The 18643-nt window shown below is 35.6% G+C and overlaps 2 protein-coding genes and 1 long non-coding RNA gene across 5 annotated transcripts in view; 1 reads left to right on the top strand and 2 right to left on the bottom strand.

The window, feature by feature from the left end:
- The window catches only part of LOC108167029 (uncharacterized), a 26752-nt gene extending 9761 nt beyond the window's left edge, over positions 1-16991 (top strand). Inside the window, exons 2-3 of the long non-coding RNA XR_001777422.1 lie at positions 4945-5067; positions 16912-16991. This is a non-coding gene — a long non-coding RNA (uncharacterized LOC108167029). The remainder of the gene's footprint in view (positions 1-4944; positions 5068-16911) is intronic.
- On the bottom strand, positions 814-6137 carry LOC103477891 (sialic acid-binding Ig-like lectin 14). Its single transcript, XM_017309506.1, has 8 exons — positions 6060-6137; positions 5352-5756; positions 4730-5053; positions 3900-4160; positions 3534-3818; positions 3265-3379; positions 2456-2522; positions 814-2071 (listed from the first exon to the last, which is right to left on the bottom strand). Exons 1-8 carry the CDS (start codon positions 6118-6120, stop codon positions 1694-1696), a joined length of 1896 nt encoding a protein of 631 aa, XP_017164995.1. The 5' UTR covers positions 6121-6137; the 3' UTR covers positions 814-1693.
- LOC103477890 (sialic acid-binding Ig-like lectin 10) lies at positions 8213-18643 on the bottom strand. 3 transcript variants are annotated; one of them, XR_001777421.1, is made up of 14 exons: positions 17989-18643; positions 17272-17670; positions 16700-17020; positions 15835-16137; positions 15409-15711; positions 13976-14281; positions 12729-13007; positions 12268-12567; positions 11507-11782; positions 11153-11431; positions 10816-10930; positions 10671-10728; positions 9390-9800; positions 8213-8771 (listed from the first exon to the last, which is right to left on the bottom strand). XR_001777421.1 is itself a non-coding variant. In XM_008431226.2 (14 exons), exons 2-14 carry the CDS (start codon positions 18032-18034, stop codon positions 9480-9482), a joined length of 3306 nt encoding a protein of 1101 aa, XP_008429448.2. In that variant the 5' UTR covers positions 18035-18115; positions 18484-18643; the 3' UTR covers positions 9372-9479. The 3 variants fall into 3 exon arrangements, 2 of the variants coding, with proteins under 2 accessions (XP_008429448.2, XP_017164988.1); XM_008431226.2 differs by lacking the exon at positions 8213-8771 and having other exon boundaries at positions 9372-9800; positions 17989-18115; positions 18484-18643; XM_017309499.1 differs by lacking the exons at positions 8213-8771; positions 10671-10728; positions 10816-10930 and having other exon boundaries at positions 9639-9800.

The raw sequence follows: 18643 nt of genomic DNA, 5'->3' as shown, positions 1-18643 counted from the left end.
CTAACATGATGGCTTCCATCATGTTAGCATAGGTCATTTATAGCTAAAGAATAGAAGACATTATATAATGTCTTATGGTCACAAATTGCATTAGAGGTGAAGCCTGTCTGTTTACCTGCAGAAGTGGTAGAATGTAATTTTGTAACATATTTTCATTCTTATATTTAGCACATACTTTAAGTGACTATGGGAAACCTTCTACACTGAAACCGCCTAGCTTTTGAAACTGAGTTTATATTCAGAATCACTCTCCTCTGTAACTATGCCATCGGTGAAGCTCACTTTACAAGTGATGTTAGTGTCGTTGTTTTAACCTGATAGTTAAAAGTTGAGTGTTGAGCTGAGTTTCTGTAGAAACTGTTAGATTTTCAATTTTTAAAGCAGTACATTTACCTGTAATGTTTGGCAAAATGGCATCCTTCTCCATGACCATATTAATCTAAATAATCTCCCAGAACTCAAAGATCAGTGTGGCAAATCGATTGAGTAATCATCAGTGTGGGTTTCTGATTGAAACCAATGCATTTAATATTAATTCTTCTTTACGGCTGAAACAATGATATATTTTGACCGATTTTAAAATGGGAGTAAACTGGACTTTGTGAGCATGTTGCAGTTCCTAAAACATACCAGCAGAGGGCGACACATTGCACGTCAACTGATTCTAAAGATCCAATGTTTAAAATACTACGAATATCTACACTTTATGTTCTATAAAAACAGGAGATTAATCATATGTTTTCACATTTATGCTCATTAATTCAGATTCATTAATTTATTCATTCAGATAAACTTTATTTTGGTAAATTTACAGCATTACAAAAGAAGAAAACAAAATAAAATACTATTTTAAAAACCAATAATTAATCCCAAAAAATTATGAGGCTCAAGCCAGGGCTTGTGGCTCCTTCCCCACATTATTCATAGACTCAGCAGTCTTATTTCCAGTGTTGTAAGCACATTGGACATACATGATTTGTCATGTGTTGTATATGCATAATCCACAATTGAAAGGTTTTGTTTGTAGAATTAGAGAAAACTATAACTCTCTGATGGTGCTAACTGGATTTATAAATGCAAGGTTAGTTTCTTCGTCATTCTTCTTTCTGCTCAGTCTAAATAAAATGTCTGGGCATTCTTTGTTGTTTCCCTGTTCTGACAGTGTGAAGGCTCTCTTTAGAAGTCTTTCCAAAATGCTTAAAACAAGTTTTATTCTGTTCACTGATCAATGGTTTTAAGTAAGCTTTTATACATTAACTTTCTATCGCAGTCTGATTTTTGACACACTAAGAAATCCAGACATATTTGGAACACGGTTTTTAGGAAATACAGACAAATGAGAAATAAACAAATCAACCTGACATCAGATCATTTTCAAAAATTATTATTGTCTGAGAAACAGCTATCTATATATTTACAGTATGAGTACATTTTACTTTTTAGCTTACCTGTATTACTAACATGTACAAGTATGATATAATGTGTATTCTAGTGTGAAAGTAAAATCTGTACATGTTTTTTTTTAACCTTGCTGCCAAATTTGAATCAGCAAAACGCATGACACACCCAGGATATTGCTGCAAACATCACTATATTTAAAGGCTCTCCTCCTTTAACTATACACTTTAAGATGAGTATGTGATGAAGGACAAGTGCATGTATGCAACATATGTTTCTAGCTAATGATAAGTTCTTAGACCTCATCCAAAACATCTTTGACAGTGGAGTAAACTGCCTCCACTTCAGTCTGCTCCTCTGAGACACAACGTTTCGTCTCCTCATCATGTTTTGTCATCAAATCCTCCTCTTCTCCCTCCAGCGTCTCACTTCCCTCTTTACTGCCGTCTTTACTTTGCTCTTTTGGTCCAGTTTTAATCTCTGCATACTCAGTCAGAGTGCTCGCTCGTTCCTTTGTTGCCTCTTTTGCACTCCTTCTCTTCATGACAGAGAAATCAATGCTGGCATAATGCACGTCTTTGGGATCTTTGCTAATTTCTGAAGCCGACTTCTCTCCTGCCATCGGTACGTTCTCGGCTTCCTCTTGCACGTGGGATTTGTCATTTTGAACAATCTGTCAGGTACAAGGAGAAACTAGATAAAAAATAACACACATCACAGAGAATCCACACAATTTTTTTTTTTTTTAGACACCTAATAATACAACTGTTTCACTATCAGTGAATATATGACCAGTCTGAAAAGCTCTCATTGATGAATCTTTGCTCAACAGCTTTAAAGCTTATTGAGATGCTGACATGCAGCTGCATAAATCACAGTCAAATATTCACACATTTATATTTTTAAAGAGGGCAATGCAATTGTTATTCAGGAAAAAAATGTATTTAAGCTCTGATGAATTATAGTATTATTTGCGCATGAATACCCTGAATTTGTTTTCAGATTATTTTGAACTGATCATTAGATGTTTTACTTCTAGCAGTACAAACATAGGTACCAGTGGATCCTCCTGAGAGATCATCTTCAGAGTTTCATCCTTATTCTCAGACTTCTTCAGTGTCTTCCTGTGGAAAAATATATATGTTTACAGTAAAAGCAACTGTCTAATGTATATCTGCATTCCTCTAGTATGTGATAAGCTAGAATAAAAAACCTTAAAAATAGCTTATTGCTTATTCTACAAAGAAAAGAAAATCAAATGAACAGCCTGTATTTTTGTTTGTTTTGTTTTAATCAAGTGTTTGTACTCGAGATCAAAAATTATTTTTAGCTTTCCATCAGCCATCAAAAGTGGAAGGAACAAACATGGGATAGTTTGTTATGGCTGAACATAAACCACAGAAGGCAAAAGCAAAGTCTCTCTGACAAATTCACCCACATAGGGGCATATAGGCTCTCCAACAGTACAATGTCCCAAAATATGCAGCAAAAAGCATTATGGCTGAGAAAAGAAACTGTTCTGATCTTAATGCTACAGTTTATAAAGGATCAGAGAGTGTAGTGTAAAAATGCACCCTTTCAAACCTGAGACATTTTGAGCAATTCACTCAGCAATAATGGACCAAACTGTATCTAAGTAAAAGCACGTCTTATTGTGACAAAGAGAAGCCGCTGCCACTTGTTGTTAAAATAGTGCCATCTTTCTGTCTCTTTCTAGTTTCATTTCAGTAACTCTGGGAAATATTGAAATATTAATGTTTTTGAGGCAGTTGATTATTTTTCTTTTGGAAGAGTAACAACAAATGTATCTTTACTCTTATGTGTGAAAACATTCACAGACGTTAATCAAAAACAAGAACGTCGTACCTGCTGCATTTTACAGCCAAACAACAAATGATAGCTGAAAGTAGAGCCCCAATCAGAAAGGCAACGACGACCTCCAGGCTGGAAATCTTTTCTAAAATAGTCTTGGACTGAATGTCTGCGAGGGGCAAAACAGAGAGAGAAAACAGCTTCAAGCCAAGCTATTATAGATCACAGCATAACTGCACTGGCGTCGTCATCTGGTCACAATGAGTGAAATGAGGCAGCACAGAATGTCGAAGCAGATGTGACAGGTAGCTGTGAAGAGGTACCTTCTTTTTCTGTGAAGTCTTCTTGGACTGCGAGGTTTTCTTTTGCTTCTTCATTTCCTTGCCTGCTGTAACATTCAACACTGACATAATGGAGATTTTTAAGGGGTATGGTGACGGTGTCGTTAACAGTGTGGTTTGACACGGTCTTGATGACGGAGTACTCTGTGTGGTCCTTCAGCAGCGGCCATGTTATAGTGGGTAGAGGAAACCCCTCAGTGATACACACACAGGTCAGGAGCGCTGACTGAAGCACACATCCAGAACCTTTCAGTATCTTAGAAAACCCTGAAACAATGTAGAAGATATGAGTGTAAGATGAGTGTATGATTTATCATTACTCTGAGCTCCTTTCTGAGGTTTACTTACAAGTCATTTGTACATCAGCACATGCAGACACCGTTTCATTCAGGTGAGTCGCTGTGCAGACGTATCGCCCAGAATCCTCAGCTGTCACATTCGAGATGACAAGTGTTGCAGATCCAGTGTTATTTTGGAGGTAAATCTCCCTTCCTGAATGTTTAGTCCACACAACAATTGATTGTGGAAAACTTTCAACGTTGCAGGTCAGATTCAGATCATCTCCCTCCTTCACAATAGTGTTTCCAGTGATCTGAGGTTGTCTCTTATCTGTGGGACCAACATTGCATTTTAAACAGTGTATTGTTTTTTTAATAAGCTCATACTGCAACCTTTTAGTGCAAAAAGGTTTGTGGAGGTAGATTTGGCTCACAGGTGGTTAGCATTCAGCAAAATAAATCAGTTGTGAACAAATGGGAAACAGTGTGATGTCTTTTCTAGAAACTAGAAAGCTGTAGATTTAAAGCTTAAATTCTTATGTGAATAAACAAAAATGATTGTGCTTTGTCATTTATAAAAGTATTAATGATTTTTCTATTACTTGCAGTGTTTAACATAGGCAATGATTCTTTTTGAGCATTTTAGAAAAAAAATATTTGAGGTTAGGTTGGGTTTCCAAAGAACACTTTCACACAAACTGGGTAAATATTGATTTCCTCAGTTTGTAAGAACAAACTTCTGGTAATCATTAGTCACAGCAGGTTCAGTATTTACTGTCACCTTAATTCACATTTGTATCCTCAGTGATTTTAAACATCCTGTAGCCCAAAGATTCCCTACATTTAACTGATGAGGCAAATCATCAGCATATTCAACAACCATTCAAATAATATACTCACAGTTTACTGTCAGAGTCACAGTCTCATCTGTGGTTATGCCACTTGTGAAGCTGACATTACAGGTTACATTGGTGTTGTGGTGATCAGCTGAAGAGTTAAAGGTCAGAATTGATCTGTGTCTCTGTGTGACAACAGTCAGATTCTCAGTTTTAAAAGAAGCAGTCATGTTTCCTGTAATGTTAGCTTCCATTTCTCCTTTTCCTCTCAACATCCAGGTGATGTTAGGAGGAGACCCAGAGCAGAGACCAGGAGCAGTGCAGGTCAGAGTGGCCTGCTGTCCCTCAGTCAGTGGAGGAATCTTCAGTGAGGGCCTCTGGTTTAGAGCTGATGAAGACATGGTTGGTAAATAAAATCAAGTGGAGACATTATTACTTATTTTACATCTAAATGAAACAAGCTAATCTTTAGCTTAGCTATAAAGATATTTTCACGGGGCAATAGGAGTGGATTTGTTTAGGTGCTGATGCAGTTCCTACAATCTGCCAACAGAGGTCAACAAACACTGACAGTTTCTTGTGAGTTTTTTTTAAACCACTAAGAATAAACACTTGAAACATGTTGCATTTTTATACAAATCACTAAATTGAAGAATCAAAGATGTTCTTATTATTGTCTTTCCTACCTTTAACAGAGAGAATTGCTCTTGAAGGGAACGTTACTCCATCTGCCGTTCCATAGTAAAAACCATTAACTCTGAGCTGATATGATCCAGAATCAGATGTGCTGAGGTCATTGATCATGATGCTGCAGTTCCCCTGACTCACATCAGGATCCAACAGTAAAACCCGTCCTAGAAATTCTGATGGAACCTTGTTACGATTTATGTGAAATACTATATCAGAATCACCACATCTCCTTTTCAATGGCTCACATTTAAACCAGACAATATTTTTTGGTGTAAATCCATAAGCAGTGGTGAAGAAACATGGTATCACAACACACAGTCCAGCTTCGGCTGTTATTTCTCCGTCATTGAGAGTAATGCAGTATTCACTGTTACAGACCGGTTTTCCAACGGCTGATTCAACTGTTAATGTGAAGGAAAAGATAGTTATATATTTGTTTTTGTGGTAATTGTGACATCTGCTACAAAACCTTTGCAAACTGAGGCTATTTCCATCTAACTAATAAGTTTTATTAGTGCAGAAACAAACAAACAAACTGTAACAGTGTCAGGATTATAAGTTTTAAAAAATTTGACAGGAATAAACAAACATTTCATGATTACATTCATCAGCAAAACAAATTGATTTAATATCATAGTAAAACATTGTCACATAAAAACTGCTTTAAGCACTACATAATAAAAACAAGAACATGCTCCTCATACCTGTGTTTTTGGTGGAACCCCACAAAAAGAAGAGCAACGTCATCCAGAAGACGGTAAACATGGTTTGATTCTTTCGCCCGTTACTCTCCTGTTCCTTCAGTGCAACATTAAAATGCAGAAATGGATTCAGCAGGAAGTTCAGTCTTGAGATGCCAAAATATAGCAATACAGGATGTGACTTTTATTACTCAGTTATACCATTGAGACATTTTATCATGAGGAGTGGCTCCTTTTGGCAGGCAGATAAATTAAGACTGATCTTTACATTAGTTAAAAGTATAATTAACACAATTTACTAATGCAGTAGTCTTTAGAATCCTAATTCAGTATGATTTTAACCCAGACTTTCATTCACGTTTAACAAGTTAATTCATTCATTTTCTTGCAGGCCGATGTCTGCCAAAGGTATGAGGACTTAAAGAGCTTAACTGTACATACGGCAACATGAATTATTGTTTTCTATATTTTGTTTTGAAAATGTCCCAAAACTTTCTTCACTAAGGTTTCTCTGCCTTCCTTCTCTTTTTTGCTTCATTTCCTTTTTGAGCAACATCAACATTTCAGGAAGTTTGTTACCACATTGTTAAAAAAAATCCGTTTTTTACAAACGTAGGCCCTGATTTCTAAATGACACTCTGTGCTCATTGTATTTTGAAAAACAATAGTTCAGAAAGCAAATTGCTAATGGTTGCTGTGGTTTTTTTTTTTCATTGTTCTCAGAATTACTGAAGGAAGGATGGATTCCAACTTGAAAACCCAAAAACTCAGACATCAAAAGTCTGAAAGAAAGATTTTCCCAAGATTTATCATAATAAGAAAATGATTCTTTTTGTTGATTTGTGTCTGATTAAAATCACTGTCAGAGCACTACGCTGTCTTTTTGTCAGAATGTCCTTAAAGTTGACAGTAGACCAGTCAAAGTCAGACTTTGACATGTTGATTAGTCGTAGAAACCATGCATACCCTGACACTTTTTTTTAAATGTCATTATTTATGGAATGCTTGAACACAGCACTAACTTCCCTTTAACCACTGATAAGAATATCAGATGCAAATTAGGTTAATGTATTTTCAGGCAGTTCGTTTTTTCGTCTCTGCCTGAAAATACACAGACTAAACTAGAGCTCCATGTGTTTCTTTTGTTACCAAAAGAAAAATAGATGAAGATGTTATGTCTTTGTTTGCTTCTGATACTTTAATTCACAACATCCAATATAAACTGAGAAACCCCTGTGTGTTTGAGGTGATTTTCACTCAATTTAGTTATTGCAACTAACTAAATTTAACAGCAGATGGCGCTAGAGACCTACACAAAATAAAACTGAAAAATAACTGAATTGGTGGGGTATGTGTTTAAAATGTAATATGTGTTTAAAATGCAAAACCTATAGAAATGTGTAACTTATTCGCACCTCCTGATAGGTCTGAGGAATAATTATCACCCAGAGCCAATAAGAAAAATGTTAAATTCTCCAAATAAAAATAGTCCAGTCTATAAACATCCAAACAGTAAGAGAAATAGTTTTGCTACTCCTACCTGACCTTTAAACAAGAGAAGTTTAGTCTGACTTCGTGTTTTTAACTGGGCTTCACTGTGAAGCAGATGTTATAACTTAATTACCACGCAGCAAAATGTCAGAGTTGAGTGTGATTTCATCTTCACCAAGCAAACAATCTATACGTCTTTGGTGGCTGCTTTCATTTGTATGAACTTCTGATTTATGGTACTTATTGAAACTCTATCAGAAATGTGTCAACTACTTCTTCTTTTTTTACTTTACTTCCACAACCTTGCCCTTTTGGGTGTTACAAATGCTATTAAAGAATTTATATAATTTGCTTACTTATTGTAACTGATTAGAGTCCACAGCAGGTGGCGACAGAGGTGAATACTATAAAACCACTTTCCAGGTGTATAATTAACAATTCTGGCCAAATAAAACAGTGTCTAAAATACAAAGCTAACATTGCTTTACAAAAAAAGTGTTTTGAGACATGACGAGAGTTTGATTTAATACTATTATTGAAAAAATAAAGAGGCCCGTACATATTAGGCTTGAAAGGGAACGTATTGTCATGATGGTTGTGAGATTGAATCAGTCTTAAAAAAAAATAGAAAACAATGACATTTTCCAAATGTATTGGTACCAACAAGTACATTTATTATGCATTTACTTAAAATGAATACAATAAAAATATATAAACAAAATATGCCATATTTGATGAGCTATGTCACAATACATTTATGTCATTTTTTTAGTCATAGTTTTGACCTGCAGGATCATAGAAAAGCATCAAGTACAGTGGAAACTGATTAATGAGAGCAATATGCCGGGTAAAGGGTTAACGATTTTGTGAATGACAGTCAGAGTATACTAAAATAAATATAAATATAATTTTATTTAAAAAGCTGCATCACATATTTGAATACCTCCTGAATATGTTCTCCAAGTCATAGAGCCTTTTATGTTCTTTGTTTCCTTTCCGCCTTTGAACGTTCATGGTAACGGGTAACAGGTTCAATTTCACATTCAATAAATGTAGGATCTCTCTTAGTACACTACAAAAAATACAATTCTAATTAAAGACATTCTAAAGTGTTTCTTTGACTGGTTACACTAAGAGCTCATTAGTTGAAACCAGTTTACAACATTGTGTAACATCCAAAAGGGAGGACACGTTGGAATGGCATCTTCAAGATCATGAGTGGTTCTGCAGATTATAAAAATACAGTAAATGATTCAGGTGTTGCCTGATTTAGTTTGACATAACAAGCATTAATAAAAGTTCAAATGTAGCAGTTTAAAAATGCATTAAAAAGATCTTTACAAATACTAACTTATACATAAAGGAATATGTGAAAGAAACATTTTTACAATTAATCTCACCTAATAAATAAAAAAAAAAGAAGCCCATTGAGTTTTATTGCACCGTGCTGACGTCCTGCATAACGGACCCATGTGTCAAGTGCCTCAATGTGCAAGGTATAAATACATTATATTGAAGCTTTACATACAGATTTTATGTTGTACACTAAAAGAATAACATTCATGAAAAATAAGTTTATAATTAAAACTAGTTGACATTTTAAAGGCATGATGGTTATTAAAACATCAACACGGATCTATAAGACATCAGCGTTGCACACTCTTGTTTGAAGTCAGGAAATTTGGGAGATTTTCTTGTTCATATGTTAATAAGTGTTTGGTCTGCCTTTTATGCAATCAAACACTAAATCAACATCTTTACAGATAGATGCTCTGAACCATAATTTGTGCAACTGGTTTCATGAGAAACAAACCATGACTATCATTAATATTTAGCTCTTACTGTATTTTATAATCATTGTATCCATGTTGGACTCGAGCTTTAGGGGTTTTTTGTGATTCTGTCTTGGACGTCTGGCCTCACAATCAATCTTCAACTCTCCTCAACTAAATCCTCCACTTTTGCGTACACTGGTTCCTCAGCCTCTTCTTTCACTTCTTGAACGCAGCTTTTCATCTCGTTATCCTCCTCAGTCATCATCTCCACTTGATGACCTTTTTCCTTGTTTGTCTTGATTTCTGCATATTCCGTGTTTTTGTTTTCTGAACTCGTTATCCGTTTTGTGGGAACCCGGTTTAGGAGGGAAAAGTCAATGTTGGCATACACCAATTCCTTTGGACCGTTGGTAGCTTCAGGAGCTCCTGCCAAAGCTTCTTTCTTTTCTCCCCCTTGAACAGCTTGACCATTCGACATCTGCCACATATAAAGAAAAACACATAAGTAAAGTTGAGAATTAACGACTGACTGACTGTACATTGCTACCAAATTTGATTTCCTTGTGATTCAGGTGGAGTCAGAGTTTTTTGTTTTCTGATTTACTTTTTCATTTAATCATTGTATAAACAGCTTGAAACGCTATCCTATGCTTTTTAATCATTCAGAATCTAAATATCAATCAATTCTGGTTAATTCACAGGATTCTCAGTTTGGGTCTGAGACATGCTCATGTTCTCACAATGTCATTGGTTTAATAAACTTAGGATGAATGCTGAATTCGACTTTTCACTATTATGCTTCTGAAATGCTGAAGAAGGAAGTCAAGAGTCATGCTGTGAATTTTGGGTGTTGATGTAACATGCAGCTCTCCGTCATGACCAACAACGCTGCGATTGTTCTCTATTTCTGCAGTGCTGCTTTATTGAGTAAGCACTCACTGCTGGACATGGCCACAGGCAGCAACTGGTCAACTTGTGAAAGATCAAGTGATTTAGTGAGACTTGTGTTGCAAGGTGACAAAATCGTTTGTTTTTTTTGTTTGTCTTTTGTTTTTTGAAGAGAAGACTATATTTTGGTTTTTCTCACAGAATAATCAGTTGCTCATAGAAGTGTCATTTGCTTGTTTAAGACTCCACAGATGAGCATGTGTTGCTGTTCATTTTACTGAACATGTACAAAATTGCAAATAAAAATATTTTACAATTTTAAGAGACGTGTAGGATATTAAAAAAATATATATTTATGGTTCTGAACCCCCAGCATCCTGTTATGACACCTCACTAGATGTTAGATATTTTGTTTCACAGATAAAAGCAGAACAATCATTGATATCAATACTTATCATACCAACGGCGTAATCATCTCCACAGATTCACCCGCATTTTCAGAGTTCTTCCGTTTTATTCTGAGGAGACACATTATCTTTACAGTAACGACTTGAATATATGTTTGTAGTTGGAAATGCAAATTAAGTTCTAAATGTACGATGTACCTGTAGAATTTCATGAACAAACAGAAGATGATAGGTGCAAGAAGGAACCCAACCAAAAAGGCAATGATGATTTCCAGCATGGAACTTTTTTCTGAATTAGGTGTTTGCTTGCTTACTAAACGGGAAAACAGAAACATAATGTGACACAACTGTTGCTTGTTGATGGAGAAAAATAGATAATTTAAGGTCAAATTAGCAAAATTGCTTACAGCTACGTCTTTCTAACTGAAAAGAGGCACTTACTTACACAGCCATCTGTCCGTACTGGCACCAGAAAAAAAGCTCCTTAAAGCAGAAGTTACAAGTAGCAGAAGTGTTAAAGCTGCAAAAACAGTACCTTCTCGTTTTGTCCAGAAGACTGTGAGGTTTTCTTTTGCTTCCCCATTTTCATTGCTGCTAACACATTCAACACTGATGTTGCCATGGTTTTTAACAGTTATGGTAACGGTGCTGTTGACAGTGTGGTTTGACACAACACTGGTGATGGAGTACTCAGTGTGGTCTTTCAGCATCGGCCATTGGATGGTAGGTAGAGGAAATCCCTCACTAAGACACATGCAGGTCAAAGCGTCTGTCCGAAGCACACATCCAGAACCATTCAGTACCTTTGGAGACCCTGTAAGCACACAATAATCATCAGTTTAGGATAAACCACGAGTGGCTTAATTGTAAATAAAATATGTTTTCTTACAAGTCACTTTTACGTGAACATATTTAGTCTCAGTGATGTTCTCGTATGTTGCTGTGCAGGTGTATCGTCCAGAATCTCCTACTGTCATGTTGAAAACGACAAGAGTAGCAGATCCAGTGTTGTTGGGGGAGCTAGTTCTGTTGCTCGGATGCATGCTGAGTACATTTTTAGTCCACATGATGAGTGATGGAGGAACACTATCAACACTGCAGGTCAGATTCAGAGCATCTCCTTCCTTTATTGTTTGGTTTCCAGTGATCTGAGGCCTCCTTCTGTCTGTGAATGACATTAAATTGTTTTTACTTTGCAAAGTTGTTTTATGATATACAATGCTTTAAATTTAAAACAAATGTATGTCCAGATGATAACATTTAAAGCCAAAGATTCAAATAGAGCCCAGAACAGCATTGCTAAACTAAAAATACAAAAGGCAAAATATAACAAAGAGCTGCTGAGCATCAAATTATTTATCTTATTGATTTTGCTGATAGCCTTGCTCTAGCTTACAATATAATGAAAAGTGAATCAATTCATTCTTAATCATTTTACTGTAAGATCTTGAAGGGTTGAAAATGAAGGGAACTCAAAACATTTTTTTCTTTTTCTCACACATCCAACAAGTTCCCTTCAGAAAGTCTTTTTGTGGCTAAGAATAAGAACAAAAAGCAGAAGAGGTTTTGTACACTGTCTGCACATTTCTGTCTCCAGCATTTTGCACTATGGTCAAAAAAAGAAAGAAATAGAAATGATGCAGTACTTACATGTAACTGTTAAATTGATTCTTTCTGTTAGATTTATGTTTGGCACAGTTGCTGTGCAGATGTAAAGGCCTGCATGTTCTGCTGTAACGCTTTTGATGAACAAAGTGCCAATCCCACTTTGTTCCTGCTTGAGATTTTCACTGCTGTTTTGCAGTTTACTTGAAATATTAGTCTGCAGGTTGCTGTTTTCAAATATGGTCAAGTTGATAACTGAGGAGGAAAAACTGTCAACAGTGCAGGTCAGACTCAGAGCATCTTCCTCAGCTGTTGTCTTGCCAGAGATCTGAGGTTTTCCTATGCCTGTGAAACATATTTAAGCCAAATATGTTAGATGAGGACAAAGAATATACACTGTTGCACTATTGCTACAATATGTAATGTGAAGCTAAGCAAATAAAAACAAGCTTAATCAGATTTATTTCCTCTGTTGTTGTAAATGATTTTTGTTGAAACATACTTACTTGTCACTATATGGAGTTTTTCTTCCATGGTACTTTTCTGATATGCTGCTGTACAAACGTAGCGCTTTGCATCTTCCATTGTTTCATTCGTGATGGGAGAAGAGACATTTGCCTGTTCATACAGCACATAGACTGCAGTAAATGCTTTACTTAAAGTGTCTATTTTTAGATTGGTTTCTGTTCCATTTTTAGTCCATCTGACAACTAATGGCTGAAAACTGTCCACACTGCAGTTCAGATTCAGATCTTCTTCCTTCACAGTTGCATTTTCAAAATCATCTGTAGATTACAAAATATTATTTTAGTAAGTGTAGTTTAGCTTAGTTATACTTTTGTAAACAATTGTTGGCATAGCCTGTTAAAAGTCAACTTGAACTCAACGACAGTATTTTTGCAGAAGTAGTCATACCTTATAACCTTTGTTACATTATCGTCACATTATAAGTACAGACTGCATTGCACAGTGCCTTACAGAATAATAATGACCCTTGTACTTTTTATATTTTAGTAAAACCACAATATCTTTATTTAATTGATATTGTTTTTGTAACATGACTAAACAAAGTAAGACTTGATTGTGTAGTTGTGGGTGGAAATTTACCACATCACTGTTAAAATACTTTAAAAACAAAAATCTGAAAAGTGTGGTGTGCATTTGCAATCAGAATAAGCTTGATTGACCAAAGGTTGTGTGAACAAAGCAGGAAGTTGACTTTGTCTTTTTAAGCATCCAGGCATAAAGCACAAACATTTGGCCTCCTGATGATAGTTTGTAGAATCAACTTTTACTGTCCTCACAGCTACAACGTTTCTCTAATCTCTTGCACATCTACAAATTAAAACTTTTGTTCATTCTTCTTTTCAGAGTGGCTCAAGCTCAGTTAAATTTAATAGCGCATTACTGAAAATCAAACTTTGGGTTTTTCCACATTATCTCAGCTTGATTCATCTTTGGACTTTTACTGGGATAACCTAACACTTGATTTTGCTTTGACAGAAGAAAAGCATCCAAAATGTTATTCCTGACTTTTCTGGTGTGTTTGTTTGACCCCAGGATGCTGCTTGTTCTCTAATGTTCTTTAAATATTTTGAAAATATAAAAATGATTTATACACGACATTGGTGCCGGAAAAAAAATCCTCATATAAAGAACATACACAAGTAATTCAGTATAAGTGTTGTACCATGAACACTTCCTCTGATGAAAAGACATGCTTGCTGAAAATTATTAAGAAGAAAGTACTTACATGTTACTGTAAGTTTGACTTGTTTTGTTAGATTATCGGTAAGGTTTTTTGCAGTACAGATGTAAACCCTTGAATCTTCTGCTGCCACATTAGTGTTGGACAAAGAACCATTGCCATCTTTCCCCTTCAAGGTGTTTTCAGTGATGTTAAAAGCACCAGCTGAATTGCTGGGCTGCTGGTTAGTTTTTGTTTCCATCTTAGTCCAGTTGATAACTGAGAGAGGAAAGCTGTCAGCACTACAGGTCAGATTCAGAACATCTCCCTCCTTTACTGTTGTTCTACCAGAGATCCAAGGTTTTCTGAGGTCTGTGGGGCAAATATTTAACAATAAGATATAAAATTGTATTTTAAAGCAGATGTGTGATAACACCCACAAGTGTTAACCTCTTCGGCACATGGCCTCTTTTTGAGCAATATGGCTGAAAGTAACATGCCTAAAATGAATTGAATGTATCTCAAGAACTACAGAGTTTATTTTAATTGTTTTGGTATCAAAACAAAGGCAAGACCCTAGAGAACTTGTTACAGCTCTAAAAACCACCCTGCCTTTTACTGAGGAAAGTGAATTAATATGATAAACAGCAGAAATTAAGAAAAAAATCAATTTCCGCCTAAAAAAAAACACTTCAATCTATGAATGTTCCTTTCAAAGCATGCAGTGAAAGCCAAAAAAGTAGTAAACAACAGTACACAATCTGACCTTTTACTGTGCCAAGTTTCAAGAAAAAAAAGTAAATCATATGAGTTTTAGAGAGGTAGATAAAAACGTCACACCAGAGAGACATTCCTAGTGGTATCCTAACCAGGTACCCAAACCACCTTAACTGGCTCTACTCTGAGTTCCTTCCAGATAACCAAGCTTCTCATCCAATCAGTAAGGCACAGCCCAGAAACCCAGACACTAATTTTGGCCACTTTAGGTCACTATTAAAAGCTCATGACAATAGATGAGGTTGGGAATGCAGATCGACTGGTGAACTGAGAGCTTCACCTTTTAACTTAGATTTTTCTTTATCAAAACTGACTGATAAGGCGCTCGCATCACTGCAGATGCAGCACCAACCTGCCTATCAATGTCCTGCTCCATTTTTCCTTCAATAGTGAATAAGACTCTAAGATGCTTAAGCTCTTCCACTTGAGGCAGGATCGCATCCCTGATGCGGAGAAGGCACTCTACTCTTATCCAGATCAAGATCACGGCATCAGATTTGGAGACACAAATCTCCCTCTGTAACCTTTGTTCTGTCAGAGATCTTAGGTTTTCTAAGGTGTGTTGTCAGATATTTAAAATAAAGTATTTTAAAACATATTTTATAACACCCACAAGTGCTAAGTATTCTAAAGAAATTACAAAACCTTACACTAAATAATCCTGACTTAGAAGAACAAATAATTGTATACCTTCTCCAAATTAACTATGAAAATGTACTTACAGTTCACTTTAACATGAACTTCTTCTGTCATGCTGTCATTCTGATACGTTGCTGTACAAATGTAACGTCCTGCTTCTTCTGTTGTTACATTCATGATGGACAACGATACATGTCCACTTTTTTCCTGCAGGTAGACTTTTCTGTTATCTGCTTTGATTAGAATATTGTCCTGCCAGTTGGTTTCTGTTCCAGATTTAGTCAACTTGATAACTGATGGAGGAACGCTGTCCACACTGCAGGTCAGGTTCAGATCGTCTCCCTCCATGACTGTTGCTCTGCCAGAAATCTGAGGTTTTCTAGCATCTGTGGAGTAGAGATCAAACAAAAGGGTTAAACACTTTTAATATGAACTCTGTATGAAGCTCAAGCTTAGATAATTGCAAATAATTGTCTGAGAAATATTTCTTCAAAATGTATTCTACACACATTTCACTGTTACATTAATTTCTTCTCTCAGAGTGTTGTTCAGATGTTGTGCTGTGCAGATGTAAAGACCAGCGTCTTCTTTCGTCACATTAGAGATGGAAAACAAGCACCTTCTTTTTAGTTGCTGACAGATTTTACTACTGCCATGCATTTCAGATACGTTGTGACTCTGCTGTTCAGCTTGTTTTCCAGATTTAGTCCAGGTGATAACTGATAGAGGGAAACTGTCCACACTGCAGGTCAGATTCAGATTATTTCCTTCTTTAACTGTTGACCTAACAGAGATCCGAGGTTTTCTTGCATCTATAAAGCAAATGCAAACAAAACATTTAAACTTTCAGTACAGACACACCAAGAACATATTCTTCTGTTACTGGGAAATTTATATACCAATTAATAAATTAAGAAAGTGTTTTACATTGTACATCTACATCTGCTGTGGATATATTCACCAAAATAAATATATTTTTTTAAGTTTTACATTTTAAAAATCTCAGCCAACATGCCATTGTTATTTTGACTGTTTTTCATAGGGTAGTAGTCAGATATTGTGCTGTACAAATGTAAGGTCCAGAATTATTTGCTGTCATATTTGCCTGGTAAAAGGAGAATGGCATAGTTTTTCTTCTGGTAAATCATCTCTCTTTAAATTTGAACCATTTCATAATGTTCCAGGTCACATTCAAAGTCACCACAGTATTCTCTGTTATCAACATTTACTTCACATCAATGAAATAAAAAATATATATTACAATTAAATAAAGCTAATTTTAAAAGAGAGGTATATGAGCAAATGTTCATAAGTTGTAATTACAAACATCATCAGCAGGATTATGACAATACCTTATGACAATAAGGTACTCACATGTCACATTCAGAGTCACAGTCTCCTCTGTAGTTAGGCCGCCTGTGAAGCTGACCTTACAGGTTATTTTGGTGTTGTGGTGATCAGCTGAAGAGTTAAAGGTCAGAGTTGAGATGTGTATCTGTGTGACAGCAGTCAGATTCTCAGTTTTTAAAGCAGTAATGTTTCCTTTGATAAAATAGTCTTTCCTTCCTTTTCCTCTCCACATCCAGGTGATGTTAGGAGGAGACCCAGAGCAGAGACCAGGAGCAGTGCAGGTCAGAGTGGCCTGCTGTCCCTCAGTCAGTGGAGGAATCATCACTGAGGGCGTTTGGTTCAGACCTGATGGAAACAGTTCACTGAATGAAAACTCATAAAACCAGTGAGTTTTATTATCTTACATTTGAGGAGACAGATTGAAAACTAGATGATGTCTTACACTTGGAAAAATAAAATGAAAAATTTTACTTTTGTCAAAAATAAACTTTTACAATCTTATCTCAGAGGTAAATAAAAATAGTAAAGACAAAAACATTTTTATCAAGTTTAGAAATATGATGTGACATTATACTGAAGTTTTTTTGTTTCCCTACCTGTTACTGATAATGTTGTTTTTGTCTCATATGTAAATGCTTCTCCTGTTTCTTTTCCCTCAACTCGGAGCTGATATGATCCAGAATCGGATTTCTTAAGATTGTTGATCATCATGCTGCAGTTCTTCTGAGCCATGTTCAGGTTCAGCAGTGACACTCGACCTTTGAACCCAAACTGAATGTTTTCCTCGTTCTCGTCAGAGTGAAATATCCATTCAGATTTGTCACATCTGACATCAGATGCTTTACATTTATACCAAATAATACGTTCGGGTACAAAGAGAGCTGTGAAAGCACATGGTATCACAGCACAGAGTCCAGCTTCTGCTCTTATTTCGTCCTCATTGAAACCAACACTGTAACCTTCATGTTTACTGAAGTTTACCCATCGTAATGCATCTGTTAATAAGAAAAACTACTAAAATTGGGATTTGTTAAAAAGTTATTTCAATGAAATGAAACAATGTGAAAGCAGTGATCGTTTATTGTCAATGTTTATACAAACCAGATATTATTTATAAGATATTTAAACACTAACCATTAATCTTTACTTTAATGTCTGCACATAGCACAAAAACTGTATTAATTTGCAAATTTGTGAAACAAATAAATAAACCTTAGGGATTTGCCATAAATATTGTTACAAGCAAATGTACTTATAGTATATATAATTTTAGTTCTGATTCATGTTCATAAATGAGAGGATTCATACATTACCATTGTTAGAAGGGAGAGACACGATTAACCAGATGAAAACAAACATTCTGATTTGAAGCTTGAAACCTTCAGTTCATTCCAAACAGGGAAGAAACTTTTATCCAGAAGTTTCAGAAAAATACTGAAACTGAAGCAGAATTCAGACATAACATCATACATACAATGCAACATTTCTTTACTGGATTTCATTTCACTATTGCTGCACTTTATGAATGTTTTAAATAAAGTTTTGCAACCTAATTATGACTTTACATCTTTTCAGTAAAGACAAATAAATGTGACTGTAAATAATTAAAATGTGTATTTATCAGAATTTATGTACTGCACACCTCTGTGGCATTATAGGTTTGAATTGATATTTAACTTTGTTCAGCCAGAAAGTACTGATTTTTCTCTTTAACTCTCCCAAACCCACCCACACACATGAACATTAAATTATTTTGTTCATAAGTCTGATGAGAGCTAAAGCATTGCGTAAATCAAAGTTTTATTTACCTCTTTTTTTTGTCCACCTTTCCACTCGACTTCAGTGACTTTCTGCACAGGCGTCCAAACTGCCGTCTTCTTTTCTCTTTCATATTTCTTCCTTGTTTTTTGCCGCATTAAGAATTGGGAAGTTGGTTTGTGAGCACTTTTATGAAAAAAAGCTGCTCAA

The sequence above is a fragment of the Poecilia reticulata genome, linkage group LG16 (assembly GCF_000633615.1).
Source record: "Poecilia reticulata strain Guanapo linkage group LG16, Guppy_female_1.0+MT, whole genome shotgun sequence".
In the NCBI taxonomy this organism is placed as follows: domain Eukaryota; kingdom Metazoa; phylum Chordata; class Actinopteri; order Cyprinodontiformes; family Poeciliidae; genus Poecilia; species Poecilia reticulata.
The sequence above is the reverse complement of the archived record's forward strand: the minus strand, read 5'-3'. Positions and strand labels throughout refer to the sequence as shown.